The 20,284-nt window shown below is 35.1% G+C and overlaps 1 protein-coding gene across 1 annotated transcript in view; it reads left to right on the top strand.

The window, feature by feature from the left end:
• The window catches only part of CEP128 (centrosomal protein 128), a 419,931-nt gene that overhangs the window by 103,279 nt on the left and 296,368 nt on the right, over positions 1-20,284 (top strand). The window contains exons 11-12 of the mRNA XM_024736316.1: positions 908-1,040; positions 7,452-7,603. Of these exons, the coding sequence (XP_024592084.1) occupies positions 908-1,040; positions 7,452-7,603 (285 nt within the window). The remainder of the gene's footprint in view (positions 1-907; positions 1,041-7,451; positions 7,604-20,284) is intronic.

Genomic DNA, 20,284 nt, shown 5'->3' on the forward strand with positions numbered 1-20,284 from the left:
GTAATATGCTAGGCAGGCAAAGTTGTCAGACATCTTAGACGTTCAGAAGGAGTATTACGTTTTGACAGTTAACCCTGAAGCATCTGAAACACCGTAGCTCCTGTTTTACAAAATGTTTAAAAATATGTAATGGCTTTGTTTTGCAGCCAGTGGTCCAATGGAATTAATGTTGGCAGAGTTTAGAGTTTCTTTTTTGGAAGTTTATATTTGTATTCATTTCCTTCTGATTTTTTTTTTGAACTCTGCCTTGTAATTTCTAATCTTATCTTCTGAAATAAGAGATTTATGTGTTAAAGTTGTCATTGTGACTTTACCTGTCTCTGCCACTGCTGACTTGTTTAAAGGTCATTGTGGACATGCTTGCTAGTCTCCAGATATACAAAGAAGAATAAAATGGTACCTTACCTCAAGGAGTTTATAGTTTATTCAACAGCTTTTATTGCTTATTTATTTTGAGCAGTACTTTGATATCACAGTGTGCTAAATTGTGATCATTTCATTTGACTTTACCAACCAATAGACTATGTTCACATGAAAGAAAATAAGTGAAAAATATAAAAATGTATAGTACTTAATTGGAGGTAGTTTGGGTTAATTAACAGTAGAGTGGACTGAGGTGAAAATAGGGATTTAAAAAAAGTGTGGTCAAATTCTTTGTCACAGTAGACACAGAGAAGGGGAAAGAACATTCATTGTTTGTGGAAGGAATGGGAGGAATAAAGAAATGGAGCAAGAGACTGTTCCACTGTGCTTGGCATAACAAGGAGATTAACTTGGCTTCAACTTGTGCTTACAGTAGCCCATTGGAAGTACATTTTTTTTCCCTAGAAAAATAATTTGTAAGTTCAGTTATTCTTTTCCTGCTTTTAAAACTGATAAAATTTCATTTTTGACTATGTGTATTTAGGTAGAAGAACTCCGTACACAGCTCATGAAAGCAGAAGGTGATCAAAAAGGCTTAGTACATCAAGTATCTCAGATTTCCAAGCAACAGTCAAACCATCAGGACGAACAAGAAGATGACTGGAGGTTTAGAAGAGGTATAATTCTGATCTATAAATGTCTGGGGCTTTTTTGATCTTTCTTAAATATTTCCCATTTTCAGAATCGCTTTCCTTATGTTATATATTCTTTTCATCCTATTTCTTGATCTACTACAAGGTTTTCCAAGTTAATCATAATTTAGCATCCAGTTTTTTTAAAACAGACTTAATTTTTTAATTTTATGTTTATAGCACTATTGAGCAGAAGGTACAGAGATTTCCCATGTACCCCTGCTCCCACATGTCACAGCTTCCCCCACCATCAACACCCCTCTCCACAGTGGTACACTTGTTATAACTGATGAACGCTACATTGACACATCATTGTCATCCGAAGTCTATTTTACATTAGGGTTCACTCTTGTTGTGTGCTCTACAGGATTGGACAAACATAATGACATGTATCCACCATTATAGTATCATAGAGTAGTTTCACTGTCTTAAAAATCCTCTGTTTTTCACTATTCATCCCTCTCTCCCCTAACTTCTGGCAAGTACTGATCTTTTTATTGTTTGCATAGTTTTGCCTTTCCCAGAACCTAGTATGGTTGGAATCATACAGTGTGTAGCCTTTTCAGATTGGCTTCTTTTACTTAGTAATATGCCTCTAAGTTTCCTCCATGTCTTTTCATGGCTTGGTAGCTCTTTTAAAATAAATTTTTTTTAAAGCACTGCATAATATTTCATTGTTGGATGTACCACTGTTTATTTATCCATTCACATACAGAAGCCCATCTTGGTTGCTTCCAAGTTTTGGCGATTATGAATACAACTGCTGTAAATTAAATGTCTGCATCCAGATTTTTGTGTGGATGTAAGTTTTCATCTCTTTTGGATAAATACCAAAGAGTGTGATTGCTCGATTATATGGCAAGAGTACGTTTAGTTTTGTAAGAATCTTCCAAACTGTCTTCCAGAATGGCTATATCATTTTTCCCTCTACCAGCAGTGAATGAGATTTCCCGTTGTTCTGTATCCTTTTCAACATTTGAAGTTGTCAGTGTTCTGGATTTTGGCCATTCAGATAGGTTTGTAGTGGCATATCATTGTTGTTTTAGTTTGCATTTCCCTGATAACATGTGGTGTGGAGCACTATTCATATACTTATTTGCCATATGTGTATTTTTTTTGGTGAGATATTCATTAAAGTCTTTGGCCCATTTCTTAGTATGGTTTTCTTATTGTTTTATTCTTATTTGTTTCTTGTTTGTTTTCTTATTGTTAATTTTAAGAGCCCTTTGTATATTTTGGATAGCAGTTCTTTATCAGATATGTCTTTGCAAATAATTTCTCATAGTCTGTGGCTTGTCTTTTCATTCTCTTGACAATGTCTTTCACAGAGCCGAAATTTTTAATGAAGTCCAGCTTGTCATTTCTTTCTTTCATGGACTGTGACTTTGGTGTTGCATCTAAAAAGCCATCACCAAACCCCAAATCATTCTCTTATCTTCTAAGAGTTTTATAATTTTGCATTTTACATTAAACCTGTGATCTATTTTGAATTAATTTTTGTGAAAGGTTTAAGATCTGTGTCTAGATTCATTTTTTTGCACGTAGGTCTTCAGTTCTAGCACCATTTGTTGAAAAACTATCTTTTCTCCATTGTATTGCCTTTGCTCCTTTGGCAAAGATCAGTTGACTGGTTTTATGTGGGCCTACTTCTGGACTCTCTTTTCTGTCCCATGTATCTACCTGACCATTTTTTTTCTTTTTTGCCAGTACCACACTGTTTTGTTGGATAGTGTCAGTCCTCTAATTCTTTTCTTCTCCTTCAATACTGCACTGGCTATTCTGGATTCTTTGCCATTCCATGTAACTTTAGAATCAGGTTGTCAATATACAAAAAATAACTTGCTGGGATTTTGATTGCGCTTGCTTTGCTTCTATTGATGAAGTTGGGAAGAACTGGCATTTTGACAATATTGAATCTTTCTGTACATGAACATGGAATATCTCTCCATTTATTTTGTTAATCTTTGATTTCTTTCATCAGAGTTTGGTAGTTTTCATCATATATATTTTGTTAGATTTATACCTAAGTATTTAATTTTTTGTGGATGCTAATGTAAATGGTATTGTCTTCAATTTCAAATTTCACTTGTTTTTTGCTGATATTAGCATCCAGTTTTAATGTCTTCTCTTCTTGATTTTTAAACCCATTTCTGTTGTCAGACCTGCTTATCTCATGAGTCTTTTAGAAAGAGACAGCAAGGCAGTAGTGGAATTTTTTTCAGATTCGTACACACACACACATTTTTTTCCCCAATATATGCATACAATTAAGAGTCTATGTTTTTGTTACTTGGAGATTGGTCATGAAATTTAATCACATTGTAGAAGTGGTTATGAACAATATGACTGGCTTTTTCTTATGTTGATTAGGAAGACTTTGTGTTTGAAAACTGTTAGAATGCTTTTTCAGTGGAGGTATTGATTTAGGCTGTGGAATTTAATTACTCTGGATGTATTTCTTTTCGAAAGTTTGTGTTTAACAGAAATGGTGATACTGAAATTTTATAATGGCTTCTGGTAGACTATTTCAGACTATTTAAATATTAATGCTTCTTACTCAGATGCCTAAATTACTGTAGAAACTCTTTTAAGCATCTGATGTTACAAATTCCCCAGGTTCCCTACACATAACTCAATATGTTGCCTAAGTTAGAATTTCCACATTACCAGAAAATCTTCACTGGATGGCAAATTTTGACATACCTATCCTAATATATTTGCATGCCATTAAGTTTGCTTAAGTTTCATTTGATGTTGTAATTTAATCATATTTTAACATCAAATACTTTAAAATTTATTTTTAACAGTAAAATATAAGGTATTAGATTATTCATCAAAATTTCATAAAGATGCACATAGGAACTCTCATTTTGTTTGGAAAAAGATCCTGTGGTACATTTGTTATATGTTTTGTTGTCTCATAAAATCTAGTTATTTTTGGTGTCTTTGAGGACTAGAAGAATCTCTTTTTTTTAACTACTTCCCAGGTTAAAAAAAAAACCCTTTAAGTTCTCTTGTCATTGTGACAGTGGATTTCTTCACCTTCTTTTAACAATTCTAGAGTTTTCATCTTTATAGAATACTTGTATTATTTTAAAAAATTCTACATAAGAAATTACACTCATCACGCTCTGCTTGCTGTTTGTTCCTCTACCCACTGCAAAATGACTTCCACTTCTACTTCTAAAATTGACTTTGCTTAGTTTACTAGTGGTCTTCTCTGTCAAATTCAAAGGAATCTTTCCATTACTTGCCTTACTTGACTCCTGTTTGTTTCCTCTTAGAACTCTTCCACTGACTTTATTGTTCCTACTCTTTCCTGGTTCTTCTGTCTTAATTGCTTTCAGTCTTTGTATTTGAATCTTTTCCTTTTGTTTACAGTTTGTCTTTTAAATGCCTCTGTTGTCTTGAATCCTATTTATGGTTTTTCTCACTTAGTACCTCTCCCTAGGGGTTGTTATTTAATCTTATGCCTTAGCTATCACCTACAAAGGATGATCCCTAAATCTAGCTCATCTCACTCTCCTAACCTTCAACCCTCCAGATGGAGTTGTTCATTGGACATCAATATATGCCTTTCCAGAATGCTCAGTCAGCTGATTTACAACTGAATTCATCCTTTCCTCAAAACCTGTTTTTATTTCCTATCTTAATTGATCGTATCATTCTTTATCCAGATAAGCCTAAAATACAAAGAACATCCAAACTTATTCCTTCTCACCTCCATCTAATTAGTCTCTACGTCCTGTCTATTTGTAGATCCTGATATCTCTTGAAGTTGCTTCTTTCTTATTCCCCCTAGCCCAGTTTAGGCATGCTTCATCTCATCTCTGTTACCCTCTTAACTTGTCTTACTCTGTTGAATAGCTTGTCTGTGATCTGTCTTCTGTACTGCTACTAAAGGGACCCTTCTAAGACACAAACCTTTCATGTTATTCTCTTGATTAAAACCTCTCATTATAATTTATTGAGTTCTTACAGGGCATTATGCTACTCATTTTACACTGTCTCCTTTAGTTCTTACAACTATTCTATGAGGGGGGAAGATTCTTACTTCCATTTTAATGACTTAAAAAAAAGACTAAAGAACAAAGAAATTGAGTGCCTTCCTTAAAGTTACATTTGTTGGAAGTAGCAGACCAAGTCTTTTTTCTACCCAGACTTGAACTCTTAACTGCTATCCTGTACTGACCCATCATTGTTTGTGGCAAGAGTTCTTTAAAATGGAGCATATAACCCACTGGGTGTGGGAGGAGAGTGTTTGTAACACTGTATTTTATACTTTATGTTTTAAGTATTTTAATTTTGATAAATGTTTCATTATATATGTATATATGTGTGTATATCTATATATTTATATATATCCACACTCATGTTTTATATCTATATTATGAAACATATCAAAGTATTATGTCATCACACCAAATACATATGTGTTTTATAAATATACATATATGTATGTGTTTATACACATATTCATATGTATTATCTCCATAATTTGTATAATATATTCATACTAATGTTAATTTGTATATGTATGTATACACTAATGTTATATATATCATGAAACATGTCTATGTCTATATGTAGATAGGTACTATAGAGAGATATATGCACACACATATGCATATATAAATTTATAAAATAAAAAATGTATTTATAAGATGAATGAAAGTGTATATTTTTCAAATACATTTACACATAAAAAATATGCATATTTTCACGTTGAAGTCCTAGCAGGAGTGGGCAGAGTATGGCCCATGGACCAAATCCAGACCTCCCCCTGTTTTTTTTTTTTTTTTTTTTTTTTTTTTCGGTTGGGGGCACGCGCAGGCTCAGTGGCCATGGCGCATGGGTCCAGCAGCTCCGCGGCATGTGGGATCTTCCCGGACCGGGACACGAACCCGTGTCCCCTGCATCAGCAGGCGGACTCTCAACCACTGCGCCACCAGGGAAGCCCCCCCTGTTTTTGTAAAGAAACTTCATTGGACTAAATAAAGCTCCTCCCATTCATTTATGCATTGTCCAGGTCACTTCTGCAATTTAATATCAGAGATAAGTAGTTGTGACAGAGACCATATAGCTGAAATATTTACTATCTGACCCTTTACAGAAAATGTTTGTTAACTCCTGGTCTGTAGGCTAATTTCTAAGCTCCCTGGCAATGCATAACTCCCTGCTGACTCTCCTGTTTCCCTCCCTCATACGTATTAGCTATGTAGAACTCCTGTGTGTGCAGTTACCTGAATATGAAATCCAATATTGTTCCTCTATGCTTTATGCTGTTTCCTTTCCCTGAAATATCACCCCAACTTCATCTCCTTTGCTTGGTGAAATTTTGTATCTATTTTTTAGAACTACCATAGTAACCAGTTCTTCCTACCTCCGTTTCTCATTAAGATAGAGTTAATCATTCTATCCTTTGGACTATTTTTGTATAATAACCATGTATTATCCAGAAATTATACAGATATAGAGAACTGTTTGTCTAGTATCTATAAGTGCTCTTATCACACTATTAAAATACCTATGTATCTTTCATCCAAAATGTACAATTTTGACATTTTAATATTTCTAAAGTTAGCATGTGTCTTACACATGATCTATAAATTGGATTTGCTAGTGTTTCCTTCCTTCTTTCCTATTCTGGAAAGGAAGCTACTAGAAAAAGAGTAGTTTTAAATTGATAATATATGTTCCAATTTTTGACATCTTAAATTCATGGAAGTACTTTATTTTTATGTTTTCTTTCTATTCTTGGAGTGCAAGCTCATTGAGAAAAGGATTTTTGTGTTATTTATCTTTGAAAAAGATGGTGTTAACAGTGTCCTGTTCATCATATACCAAGTATTTCATGTTGAACTAAAAATAAATACTAAGTCAATTTATATTGTTCAGTGATACAATTGTAGGTAGTAGTCTCCAGAATTAATAGATTAGAGGTCATAACACAATCAAAATTTAGCAGCATCATTTGTTTACGTTGCAAGAAAAGTGTTTTGTTGTGTGAACTTCAGTAACTTCAGTTAGGTGGAGAAGCTTAGTTGAAAATTCTTTCAGTATTTTTGTTTTAGAGTTTGGGGGTAATATAGGAATGTAAGGCAAATTAAAGAAAAAATGCATAGAATTTTCTTGAAATAACTTGTACTAGAAATCAGATAACACTTTAAGTTTAGTATCAAAATGTGATACTATTGGATGACACAGCAATGTGTATATTTTAGAAAACTGTGTGAGACTTGAAACAATAGAATGACAAATTCTGAGAAGTCTGTTGGGTGACAGTGACAGTTAATAAGTGGATTGTATTAGGTAGAATATTAAAACATACCATTCGAAAGTACATTATCCTGTGAGTAACGAACAACCATCAAGCTTTACATTTTCTCTTTTAAGGGGTTGAGCGGGAAAAAGAGGATCTGGAGAAGCAGATGTCAGATTGGAGAGTGCAGCTGAACTTCAGTGCAGTGGCATCTGAGTTAGAGGAAGTGAAGCGGTGCTTGGAGCGAAAAGACAAGGAGAGAGTACATTTGGCAGCACAAGTAGAGGTGACTTTGCTGTTTTTAAGCTGTATTCAGAGTACTTCAGTTCTGTTTCATAGAATTGCTTAATGAAATTTTAATATAAAGATTGTGATGTTTTATGAACTCTAGTTTGGATATAGATAAGGTAAAGTTATATAGATGACCACTTTAATTACATACAAAAATTTCTATGAATTCATTTCTCTTCATTGGGACCTCAAAGTCAGGATACCTATCAAACTTGAAAATATTCTTGTTCCAGTAGCAATTGAGCCCATCCCTCAGACAGAGGGTCCTTTTTTCTTTGAAGGAACAGTTATTTAGGGGGTGAAACTGGCAGAAGGCACAGCAAAAAGTTATTACTGATATTTTTTCTTTGGAAACATAAAGGGTTTCATATCTCCAGCTGTTTTCCATGAGGTAGAGTTGTGATGCCTCCATCAGTTTAGAGTTGTGTAGTAGTCATGAATGATGTGGTAACCGTGAGTGAAGTGTAACTAGGCAGCTACCATTTCCAGGTTGCCTTTTATCTAGCACAGATGGCGTAAGTATCAGAAAATATTAAAAACCAAAGGAGAGAACTTCATAAAAAGAAAATGGCTTAATTCCTATTTTAATTATGCAAATTAGATCAAACATGGAGGACACATTTGGAAATAGATATGTATCAGTCTTACTCTGTTCTTATTAGTGAAGTTGTGTTCTAATTGTAATAAGTTGCCACGTTTGAAGAATTTCCTAAATAAAAATGAAAGGTAGAAAATTGGTGTTAAAAGCATATAACTTTATATAATCCAAAGGAAATATTTAATGTTACTGCAGTCTGAGTTTCTCTTTCATCTTGTCTGTGCATCAATAGAAAATGTATTTTAATTAATCAATTAATTAATTAGCTTTAAGCTGATAGTTAAGTTTAAACACAGTCTAAAATCTCTACATTTTTTATTCCGCCCCACCATGTTTTATGTTTTTGATGTCAAATTTTACATCTTTTTGTGTATCCTTAACTGTTTATTGTAGTTACAGTTGATATTCTGACTTTTAACCTTCCACTAGCTTTTTAAGTGGTTGATTCACTGCCTTTACTATATATTTTCCTTTACCAGTAAGGTTTTTTCCTTTCATATATTTTCCTACCTTTATAGGGCCTTTCCATTTTCACCTAAAGAAGTTCCTTTAACATTTCTTGGAAGGCTGGTTTAGTGGTGTTAACCTCTTCTTAGTTTTTGCTTGTCTGGGAAACTCTTTCTCTCTCCTTCAATTCTGAATAACTTTGCCACATGAGTATCCTTGGTTGTAGGTGTTTTTCCTCTCATCACTTTAAATAAAATATATCATGCCACTCCCTTCTGGCCTGCAATGTTTCTGCCGAGAAATCAGGTGATAGCTTTATGGGGCTTCCCTTGTATGTGACTTGATTTTTTTTTTTTCTGCCTTTAAAATTCTCTCTTTAACTTTTACTGTTTTAATTATGGTATGTCTTGGTGTGGATCTCTTTGGGTTCATCTTGTTTGGGATTTTCTTTGCTTCCTGGACCTGGATGTCTGTTTCTTCCGGCAGGTTACATTTTCAGCCGTTATGTCATCAAATACATTTTCTACCCCTTTCTTTCTCCTCTCCTTCTGGCACCTCTATAATGTGAATGTTACTATGCTTGATGTTATCTTAGAGGTCTCTTAAGCTCTCCTCATTTGTAAACATTCTCTTTTCTTTTTCCTGTTCTGACTTAGTGATTTCAGCTATTCTGTTTTCCAGGTTGCTTATGTATTCTTCTGCATCACCTCATCTGCAGTTGATCGCCTCTAGTGTATTTTTCATTTCACTTATTGTATTCTTCACCTCTGGTTCCTTCTCTTTTATATTTTCTAATTCTTTTTCGAAGTTCTAATTGTGTTCTTCCGTTCTTCTCCCAAGTTCAGTGAGCATTTTTACGATCATTGCTTTAAACTCTGTATCAGGTAAATTACTTACCTTCATTTCATTAAAGTTTTGTGGTTTTTTTTTTTTCCTGGGGTTTTATTTTGTTCTTTTGTTTGGAACAGAGTCCTCAGTCTTATCATTTTGCTTGACTTTATGTGTTTGTCTTCATGAATTAAGAGAAACTGTTACCTCTCCATGTCTTGAAGATGTGTCCTTGTGTAAGAGTGTCTTTATACAGACTATGTATGTCCAGTGGCTTTTATGGAAGGTCTGGAGCCGAAGTGATCCTGGGCTTCTCCTGGGGTGTACTGGGGGCTGCTCCTTGGTGGTAGGGGTGCTGGAGCTGGAGCCGTGTTGTCTGGGGCTTCGCCCAAGGCCCATAGAGGGCCACCACCGTGGCAAGGGAGCTGGAGCCAGAGGGGCTAGAGTTGGAGCCCAGCATGAACCAAGGCTTCTCCAGGGGTGTGCCAGGGATTGCCGCCTTGGTGGGGGACTGGAGAGGGAGGCTTGTGTGGACTGGGGGGGTCTGATGAGGCAGTCTTGGCAGGACAGCTAGGGTGTCAGGCACTTGTCACTCTGCTGCCTCTGTTCTGGGACTTGGAGTAAGTTTGTGTTGCCAGTCTTTAAGAGCAAAGTCTCAGTTTTCTACAGCCCTCTAGCTCTCCTGGCTGTAAGCCCTGCTGGTTTTCAAAACCAGTTAAGGGGGCTTGTCTTCCAGGTGCCAGTCTGCAGGGCTGGGGTACCCGAAGTTGGGACTGAACCCCTTGCTCCTTAGGGAGGATGTCTCCTTTCTCTTTTGGGTCACCTGCTGGGGGTTGACCTTCTGGGTTCTGACTAAATTACTTCTCTTCCCCTTGTACCTATCTTGGTGTGGTTTTCTTTCTTTATATCCTTAATTGTGGAAGAGCTACTCTGCTAGTCTTCAGGTCATTCTCAGAGATGGTTGTTCTATAAGTAGTTGTAGTTTTCGTGTGTCCTTGGGAGGAGGTGAGCTGAAGGTCTTCCTACTCTGCCATCTTGATCTTGCCTTCCTCTCTACATGTTTAATAAATTCTTACTAGAAATATTCTCAGAGCAGTTGTAATTGTAGGACTTTTAAAGGTTTTTTATGAGAATTATTTAGCCTTTTATTCTGCTGGCAAATGTGGTAAAATATATGATTATTTTGTCGAAGTTAGATATTAAAAAAAAAACAACAACTATGCTAATGATGCCAGAGGTAGAAAAATCTCTTTGCTGAGTTGTTTAAAACCACATGTTGGTCTGTGCTCCCTCCCTCCTTCCTCTTCTCCCTTCCTTCCCATTGTTTCTTTTTATGTACCATTTATGGAATAAATTGAAAAAACCTCAAGTATGTAGACATTTAAAAATTATTTATAATGTAATAATGCTCTCATTGAAAGAGGCTGGCTTTCCCTAAAGTCCTAAATTAATAGTTCTTTTACATTTTCACATGTGTTACCAGAAGAGTTGGAATTCTCTTGGGTTAGTTGGGGTAAGGTTGTATAGATTTGGATATGAAACACAATTGGAGAGAAAGATTGAACATCTACTCACATATGAAATAGTTAATGACCATCTATTACATGCCAGGCACTGTTCTAGTTACTGGTGACATAGCAATGAACAAAAACCCCTCAGATTTCCCTGTTCTATGAAGATGATATTCTAAAATTGACATAGAATGTTCTTTGAGTTTGTTGCAAGTATAATTGAAATTCCTTTTGGGGGATGAAATATTTTTTTCCTAATTTCCATTGAAAAGCATATCACAAAAAGACATTGTTCATCCTGGAAGAAATTACCATTTATCAGTTTTCCCTGATTTTTCTCATTTTTAACAGTAAAATAATTAATTAAATTTATATCAGTTGTTTTAGATTTAGTGACACTTCTGATTATGGCTTGTTTATTTTTTATACTTGCGGAGGCCCTCTGAATATCTATTCCTAAGCTATTCTCAAAGTGACATCTAGTATAGACTTTGTGAGAGAGATATATAGGTCATAGATCACTCAATTTAATCTCTAACAGTGGAAAATTTATTGAAATTTAATTGAAAAACATTTAGTCTCTACTTTACTTTTGGTGGTATGGAGTATTGCCTTATACGTTCCATAAAAAGTGGAAATTAATCTCCTTTAATTGCTTTTTTAGAAATCAAATGTAAGTAAGAAAAGATGCATAAAACGAGATTATTGATCAGGCCCAAGAACATTTGAATAGTAACATTTCTTGTGATCATTAATGTCTTTCTCTTTAACCTTGACCTAACACCTCTCCTGCAGAACCGTATACAGTCTTGTAGACTCATTTTTTCTTTATCTTCCATCCTCATTTCCATCTTTTGTTGTTCTAGTTGTTCAGTGTTTCCGTAGTGTCCTCTTTTTGTGGAAATTCTAAAACTTTTCCTCCCTGAAGCCTTCTTGGATTGTATCCACTGCAAGTGATAATCCTTCTTTCTGAACCATCCTTTTGCCTATGTCACTGAGGATCTTATGGCACCCATCTCACACTGTCTTAAAGTAATCTGGGTATGTTTCTTTAAAATTTCAAAGCAGGTTGAAATAAAGGAGAAATGGGGCTGCAGAAGAAAGCGGTCCTGTCACCAAGACAAATCTGACCTTGATGTTCCTACCTGGTAAAGATACCATTTTTCAATGTCTTGTCCTCTGGACAAGACATCTGGAAACTTGAGTTTTCTGTGTCCTAGAATTAATGTGACCCAGGATGCTGGTTCATATTAATAGTGACACTTGCAAGAGAACAGTATATAAAAGAGTGCCAGTTCATTGATGTACCCTGTGGGAATCCTACGTGGATATTTATACACTATTCTCTTGTGCAGGGCACCAGTCTCCCAATTTACTGTACGTACATTTTAGAAAGCTGAATTAGTAACCAAAAAGTTGTTGGTGAACACAGAATCAGAGAGTAATGTCTAAAGGACTGTTTGTTCATGGCTATGGTAAGGCTCCCCCACCCTCTGCCTCTCTTGAACAGCATTCTTGTACCCAGAGATCCTGTTTACTTTAGCAGATTCTGTCTTTATTCCTGGAGTATGTTGAACTGATTTCTTCTGTCTTTCTAACAATCTCCTGTGCTTCCACTCTGATGCTTAACCTTCTGTTTACATTTTCTTTTGATATGTTGCTGTGCACAGATTTTGCTCTGGGCCATTTACCAGTATGCATTGATGTTATAATTCAAACTTGTGGCATTCTGGGAGCCACTTATGAATTAAAGACTTAGACCCTTTTCAAATCATAAATGAGTATGGGGTAAGAACCAGGTCTTATCTCAATATCCTTTTACGCAACCCCTGCAAACAATGTCTCACCCATTTTAGGCACTCAGTTAACATTTGTTGACTGAAATAATATATTGTAGAAAAATTTTACGGTTAATTTTCAAAGCTAACATTTGTTGTCCAGTCATTCCTTAAAAGCACATTAATTTCTGGAAGAGTTGTCAGTATTCAAGGGGGTACCTTTGCTCTTTCTCACTAATTGCATTAGTTTTTGTTGATCCAGAATATATATTTTAAGCAGTTGTTCTACACTGGGGAAAAAACAATGAAAATAGCTTGTGAGAAACCCAAATGAAAGCTACGTTTGAGTTTGCATAATTTACTTTTCAAATTCTATCTTAAATCTGTATGTGCATAAAAAATACTAAGTGTGGTTTTTCTCTCTTCTAAACTTGAGTTGAACCTCATTAACCTTGATAGGCTATTTGTATTCATAAGAATTCCAAGCATCCTTGATCAATGATTCCTCCTGATTTAATCTCAGCCTCCATGTTCCATCAACTTACTCTTCTTGGGGAAAAAAAAAAAATTTGACTTTTAAATTCAATGAAGAACTTCAAAGAAAAAGCAAGGTGTTGTACATAATGTAGAGTAAGTTTTGAAAGTGATAATTGAGTGACAACTGACATGATTATTCATTAACAGAAACTTGGGACTGTAGTGCCAGCATTTCCTTTTAAGAAGAGAGAAGATTGTGGAAAATAAATGATAATCAATAATAACATTTTTATGAATAGTACAGTAGAAACAGAAGGAAGATTGTTCCTTTCATGCGTGCTTTTGGGATAAACTGTTTTGATGTTTGCATTTTTTTATATAAAGCTGGCCACTTTCCTATGCAGTAATGCCCACTTCAATACTACTTTTAAACCCTTCTTAGAGACCCGCGGTCTTAGACATCTTAATAACCTTGTCTGTAATTTCCTATTGTACTTCTTTTTTTAAAATCTTAATAATTTCTTCCTTATCCAAGGGCATGTTATAAAATAAGGTATTACCTGAGCAATAAGTAATATTTAATATACAGGTTAGATTATAAAGAAAAATATCGGTAGCAAAACTTTATAGAGAAAGGCTCAAATTGTGGAACCTAGCAGAGATCAAGTCTGCCACTATTGTTAACCGAATTAACTCTCCCATTAGGACAATGGCTAAGGCCGTAGATGCACTGTACTCCGAGTTCTTAAAAAAATGATTGTTGGCGCAGATGCTGTACAAGTAAAAACTCTAAAACTCAACAAACCTTTACGCTTCCTGAAAGATTTAGCTTAACTCCAAGGTCTTTCATCTATATGGAAAAAATAGGAATTTTAGGAGTTGTGAAGAAAGGCCGTTTTTCTATTTTCTGTAACTGAGTTGCAACGAATATTTCCATAAAGCCAGAAAGTAGAAGTGGAATGAGCATTTTAATTTTGCTTTTAAACGATCACTAATATTTATTATAACTTATCACTTGAATGTGGTGAATAAAGAAATAATTTAGGAATAAAAATGTCCATTTTCAAGTTCTTTGTTTTCTGAAATCATGATGATTTCTGCATCGTGTTTTACATATAAATTGAATACGTAGGCCTTTGATTCTTTGTGTGTATATGATGTGTGTGTGCTTGTTCGTGTGTGTGCATGCATGCTTGAGGTGGTGGTGAGAGAGGGAGGAGCTTACATTCCTCACAAAATAATGACGTATCAAAAACATATATTAGCTCTAGGTTTAATATTTAAAGCAATTATAAAGATAAAATATAGCCTTGGGAATAATGATTGAAGGACTTGCTTTAGAAAAATGGGTGATATGAAACAAATGAGGTAATGTTCTTGCCTCAGTAATTGATGGTTATTCATTTCTTGACTACCACAGATGCCATTAAAAGGGGGATAAGAAGACTTGATAATAATACAGTTTTAACTGTTCTTGCATTATACCTGTAGTCCTAATCGTTACCTTATCATTAGAGTGATTTTAATTTGATAGCATATCATTTTAAGTGGAAAACTAAATTGTTTTTTAGGTGTTTGTTTTCAGGCAACTTTCTACAAGTGGAAATGAAATTGTACGGAGCCTTAAACCACAGAAAAGTCAGCATGTTCGTTATACTCTTGGAAATGTTCAAATAGTATGAATTATCTTTGTAAGAAAATTAAATTATTCATATGCACTGAGAAAACATTCTTTTAGTTTTTAATAAGTATCCATGGCTAACATAAAGGTTAATGTTAGCAAGTTTTTTCAAATCTATTAAATGCATTTAGTCTCTAGTACTTCCCTAGGTGAAGTATGTGTTTATATTATGCAGTCTTTTATTTTGGGGGAATCTGTAATGATAAAATGTTAGACTGTTTGCTCTTCCTTAAAGAAGATTATAAATTAGGCAAACTTTTGGCAATTCTGATTAAAGAACAGTACCTCCTACTAAGAAAAGCTAGAAAAGCTGGGGAAGACATATATTTAAAAAAATCTGTTTGAAGTTATCAGAGAGTTATCTGGGGACAAGGACAAGAGGGATCAAGTATTCTGTTAAGGAGTGGAGTGCAAAGTGATGGGCCTGACACTTAGCATCATTTTCCCTTGTAATGGGTTCTGAATCGCAAATTGAGCAGAGTTTACAACAGAGCTTAGGCCCATTGAAGAGGAAGAGCCCGGTGAACATCTTGCAGTTTCAGTTGGGATACCCAAAGGGCTAAACTTCAGGAGTCTGGGTGAACTGAAAATACACTAACAGTCACAAAGACTGTAACATAGCTTTGAATCTGCTTTGATTTTATCTGTCCTTATCCTTACTGCCCATTTACACAAAAGTACAATTGACTCTTGAACAACATGAGTTTGAATTGCATGGGTCCACTTATATGCAGATATTTCTAAATAGTAAATATTTCAGTACTACATGATCTGTGGTTGGTTGAATCCATGGACGTGGAGGAACCATGGATACGGAGGGCCAACTATAAATTATACTTGAATTAAACCCCTGTGTTGTTCAAGGGTCAACTGTAAACCGTTTGGGGGAGAAGGTATGATCATCCTGAGCCCTGATATTGTTTCTATAATTTGTCACACAATGTCTAGCCTTTAATCAAAACTTAGCAGGCCGATCAGGAAACAAAACCACACTACTTTTTAGCAAGAGAAAAAAAAGCAAGAAATAGAAACCAGCAGATAGACTATTCAGATATAGGTGTTAACAGAACTCCACTTTAAACGATGGTTATTAATATGTTAAGCAATTAGGTTATAAGATATTTAATCCTAGCAGAGAATAGGACATTATGAAAAGAATCACTAGAAATCTGAGAATTGAAATATATAATAACTAAATTAAGAGCTGGATAGGTAGGTAGAGTTTAACGGAAGATTAGATACATTTTTTTTTCTTAATTCTCCAAAGAATTTTATTTTTTTTCTTAATTCTCTAAAGAATTTTATGAGGCCTCCATCCACATATGTGCTTAGGATGTATAATAATGTATAATATAGTATGTGGTTTGGTTTCTGGTTTTGTGTTCTGTTTTTTCTATTTTCTAATTGGCAATGAGAGAAACAACTTATGCAGTCGTTTCATTCAATAAATTTTGATTAAGGGCCTGTTAGGTGTTGGGTCTGGTGCTAGGATCTGGGTGTACACAAATGAAATCAACATTGCCCTCAATAAAGGCACAATCACTGAACTTGCATTTAGCACTGAAGTGTCAATTCGCTAGAAAAACCAGGCCTCTTCAGTGTGGGCGGGCAGAATCACTGTGAGGCTTAAAATGGAGAACCAGGGGTATGGGCTTGGGGCCTTGAACCTTTGGAAGTGGGCATGAGGCTCCTCCATCCCTACTGCACCAAGATGGCTCCTACCCTCCAAGGACAGAACAATATATATATTATATTGTTTATATATTATTATTATATATTATATATGTTATATATATATAAAGGCAAAGAGTCATCAGAAGACAAAACAGCAGAAATATCTTCAAATAGAAATTGGTATTTGGTGATTGAAAATCTGAAACAATGGTTTCATAGTTTTACAGGTTTAGTGATTTCATTATTATGTCACACTCTTCATTTATATTTGTAGCCTTGGGTATGTGCACAGCCTCCATGACCACCAGGGATGATTATTGTTTTAGCTGGACTCTCTTTGATTGTCTATTTCCCTGCTCCTCCCATTCAGCTCTGGCTAGGCTGACTTTGTTGTTATCTCACTTAGCTTTCAGCCTCTCCACTAACTGCTAGCTGATTTTTTTTTTTTTTTTTTTGACAGTGCCCTTTGGTATAAATTGCTCCACAGTCTGATTCAGTTAAGGTTGGGCCTCTTTGCAAGGCTAGGGTGTTGCCAGTCTTTGGGGCATTCTCTGATCCCAAGAGAGCTCTCCTTAGCTATCCTTTACTTGATTCTATTAAACTTCTATCTGATCTGTTGTTTCACTTGTTCCTACTAGTGATATGGAAACCACCAGCCTCTTAACTGCTCACACCCAAGACCGCCACTGTTTTTGACATCATCCTTAGAAATGAATTTTCTTATGCTCTGTCACAAATAACAGCAGAGCTGTTGAGCTTTCTGTTCATATGACCTCTCTCCTTCTCAGCAGAACCTCTGCATCCCTGCGTTGGAGCTGAATTCAGGGACTATAATTTGTTTCCCTCTGGAGTGATACTCCAGCTCTTCAGGTGTGGTGTTGTTTAGGAATGGTAGTCTCTGATCTTCACAGTTTGCCCCTTCTGTTATGGATCCTTCACTGTATTGAGTGAACCTGGGCAGGGGCAATCTAGATGTACTATGCCTTTTGCCCTACAAGTGGGGGTTGGTTGGGGGAAAGGAGACTTGTCCGTTGGCTGTGTCTTCTTGGGATAGAGCTTCTGCAATTCTGATCTGGGGGCCTGCCCCTCTATGGGTGAATTTGTAGCCCTAGACTGGGAGCTGGGCTTAGGGGAAGCCCTGTCTTCTTGGGCTATACTTGCCTGGAGTGTTGCTTCATTCACACTTAGCTAGGGAAGCGTACATTGGAATAGATTGTGGCTGAGATGCCACAGCCTCTCATTATTCTTACCAAGATTTAGTAGATTTTCTTAAATAAATGTTTCTTTATCTGCTCTATGCTCTTAGGACAATTTCCAGATGTTTTAAATGGTTTTTATTTTTTAAAATAATTTTTACCAGTTAACTGGTTGTTTTGCTGCGAATAGGGTCTGCTAACCTCCTTACATGGCCATTTGGGAAGTCTTCCTCCTTGGGAGAAATAGTGTACCAATTAGGAAAAAAATATGCACTCTGAGTCACAGAGAGACAAATGATGGAAAATATGGAAACATTTATAACAGATAGGTGGGACATAATGAAAGGTTCTGAAGTTCTAATGTATATATAATTGGAATCTTAAAAGCAGAAGAGAGAGGCAGAAGCAATATTTGAAAAGAAAAGACATCAGTTCCCATAATTAAGAAGTCCTAAGAATCCCAAGCAGGACAGATACAATAAAAATCACAACTAGACATGTCATAGTAAAATTAGTAAAACCAAAGAGAAAGAGAAAACCTCAAAGGCAGCTAGAGGGGAAAGAAGATGTATTACCATAAATGATCAAAATGGAAACTAGAAGAATAGGAAGATGTCTTCAAAGTACTGAAGTAAAATAATTGCCAGTCTAGATCCATACCCAGTGAAAATATTCTTCAGAAGTGAAGGTGAAGTAAAGATATTTCTAGACAGCAAGAACTGATGAATTCATTTTTAGCAGAACTGATACGGTCAAGGTAATTTTTTGAAGAGGAAAGAAGAAAAATGTAGCAGGGAATGAAGACCAATACATGGGGTAAAAATTTGGGAAAAGTCTAAATGAATATTGACTTAAAACCAGTTGTAATAATATCTGATTTAAATTATTTAGAAAATTAAAATTACATCAATAATACTGCTTAATTTGGGAATTGTACATTAAGTTGAAGTGTTTTTAAAGTCCTTGGTTCTAAGATGAAGAAAGTTGTAAAATTACTAATCTAAATGTTAATAAGTCGAGGATGCATATAGAAATCTCTAGGGTAGCCACTAAAAGAAGAGTAATGGATAAATGACTAATACAGGGGAAGAAAATGAAAGCATTCACAGCATCCAGTAAACAAAGATTTCTTACTAGAACACCAAAAGCATGAATCATAAATGAAAAAATATATAAATTTGATTTTGACAGAGTTAAAAATTTCTGCTTTATGCTTGGTACCATTAGGAAAATGAAAAAAAAAACAAGCTACATTGGGAGGAAATATTTACAGTACATATATTCAAGTTAGGACTTGTGTCATCTTTATATATCATTTGTGTATATTTGGTTTATTCCAGTAGTGCCTGGTTGATTTAAATAAAGTTTGTAGAGTAACCAGCATAAGAGAAAAAAACCATTATTACCTCAACAGATAAAGCACTTATGAAAATTCAACATCTATTAATTAGGGAAACTCTTAGTTAAAAAGAAGAGAGGGAAACTTCTTGATACTGCAGAGTACCTACTGAAAACCTATAGCAAACACCATGCTTAACAGTGAATTATTGGTTGTAAATGAGGCAAGCACTTCCCTCTTATTCAACAACATACTGGGACTCCTGGTCCAGGCAATAATGAAAGGAAAAAGAAAGGTATCTCTTTGGAAAGGAATGAATTATGCTGTCTTTATTTCCAATTGATATTTTAAAAATCCAACAGGCTATAGAGATAAATTACTAACATTAAGAAGTGATATATTTCAGTTAAGACACAAAATCAAATGTCAAAATAAAATGAACTTTGACCAGAGCTTTAAAGCTAAACCAAAAACAAACAAAAGAACCCAGTGAATCATTTTCAGTCACATTGCTCCCACAAAACATATTGTCCTAAGTATTTATTTTTATTGAGAACAAAAAATTTTTTTTCACTCAAGTAAAATTTATGCAATTTGTTTTAAACTTAGAAAAGAGAATGTACATGATCAACATTAGAAACAAAGGCTCTACCTGTAGATATAAAGGATAAGAAAAATTAGAAAAAACATCAAGTGGTTGCTCTAGGTTAGCAGGGTCCAGTAGCCCTCCAGCAGTGATAGAGATGTTTTGTATCTGCAGTGTCCACACAAGTTAGCCAGATGTACGTATTAAGCACTTGAAATGAGGTCAGTGTGACTGAATTTTTAATTTTACTGAACTTTAAATATCAGTGGAATTAACAGGTGGCAATGTGATTAGATGGTATGAAATTGGCTTAGGAGCCATATCTTGAATTCTCATTGGTATAGAAAACACTGATTTTACTTTGATTGTCTGAATGTGGTCTGGCTGTGTGGGGGGAGGATCATATTCTTTGACTTTATTGAGGGGCTGATTATAGAAGCATTTCTCAAAGCCATCCCCTTCTATGTCTACCATAGTTAAAAAAGGGATTATTTTTATTTTTCCTTTTTTGTGGTAAAGTACACATAACGTAAAACTTAACTTCTTAACCATTTTTCGGTG

Source organism: Neophocaena asiaeorientalis, unplaced genomic scaffold (assembly GCF_003031525.2).
Source record: "Neophocaena asiaeorientalis asiaeorientalis breed wild unplaced genomic scaffold, Neophocaena_asiaeorientalis_V1.1 scaffold152, whole genome shotgun sequence".
In the NCBI taxonomy this organism is placed as follows: domain Eukaryota; kingdom Metazoa; phylum Chordata; class Mammalia; order Artiodactyla; family Phocoenidae; genus Neophocaena; species Neophocaena asiaeorientalis.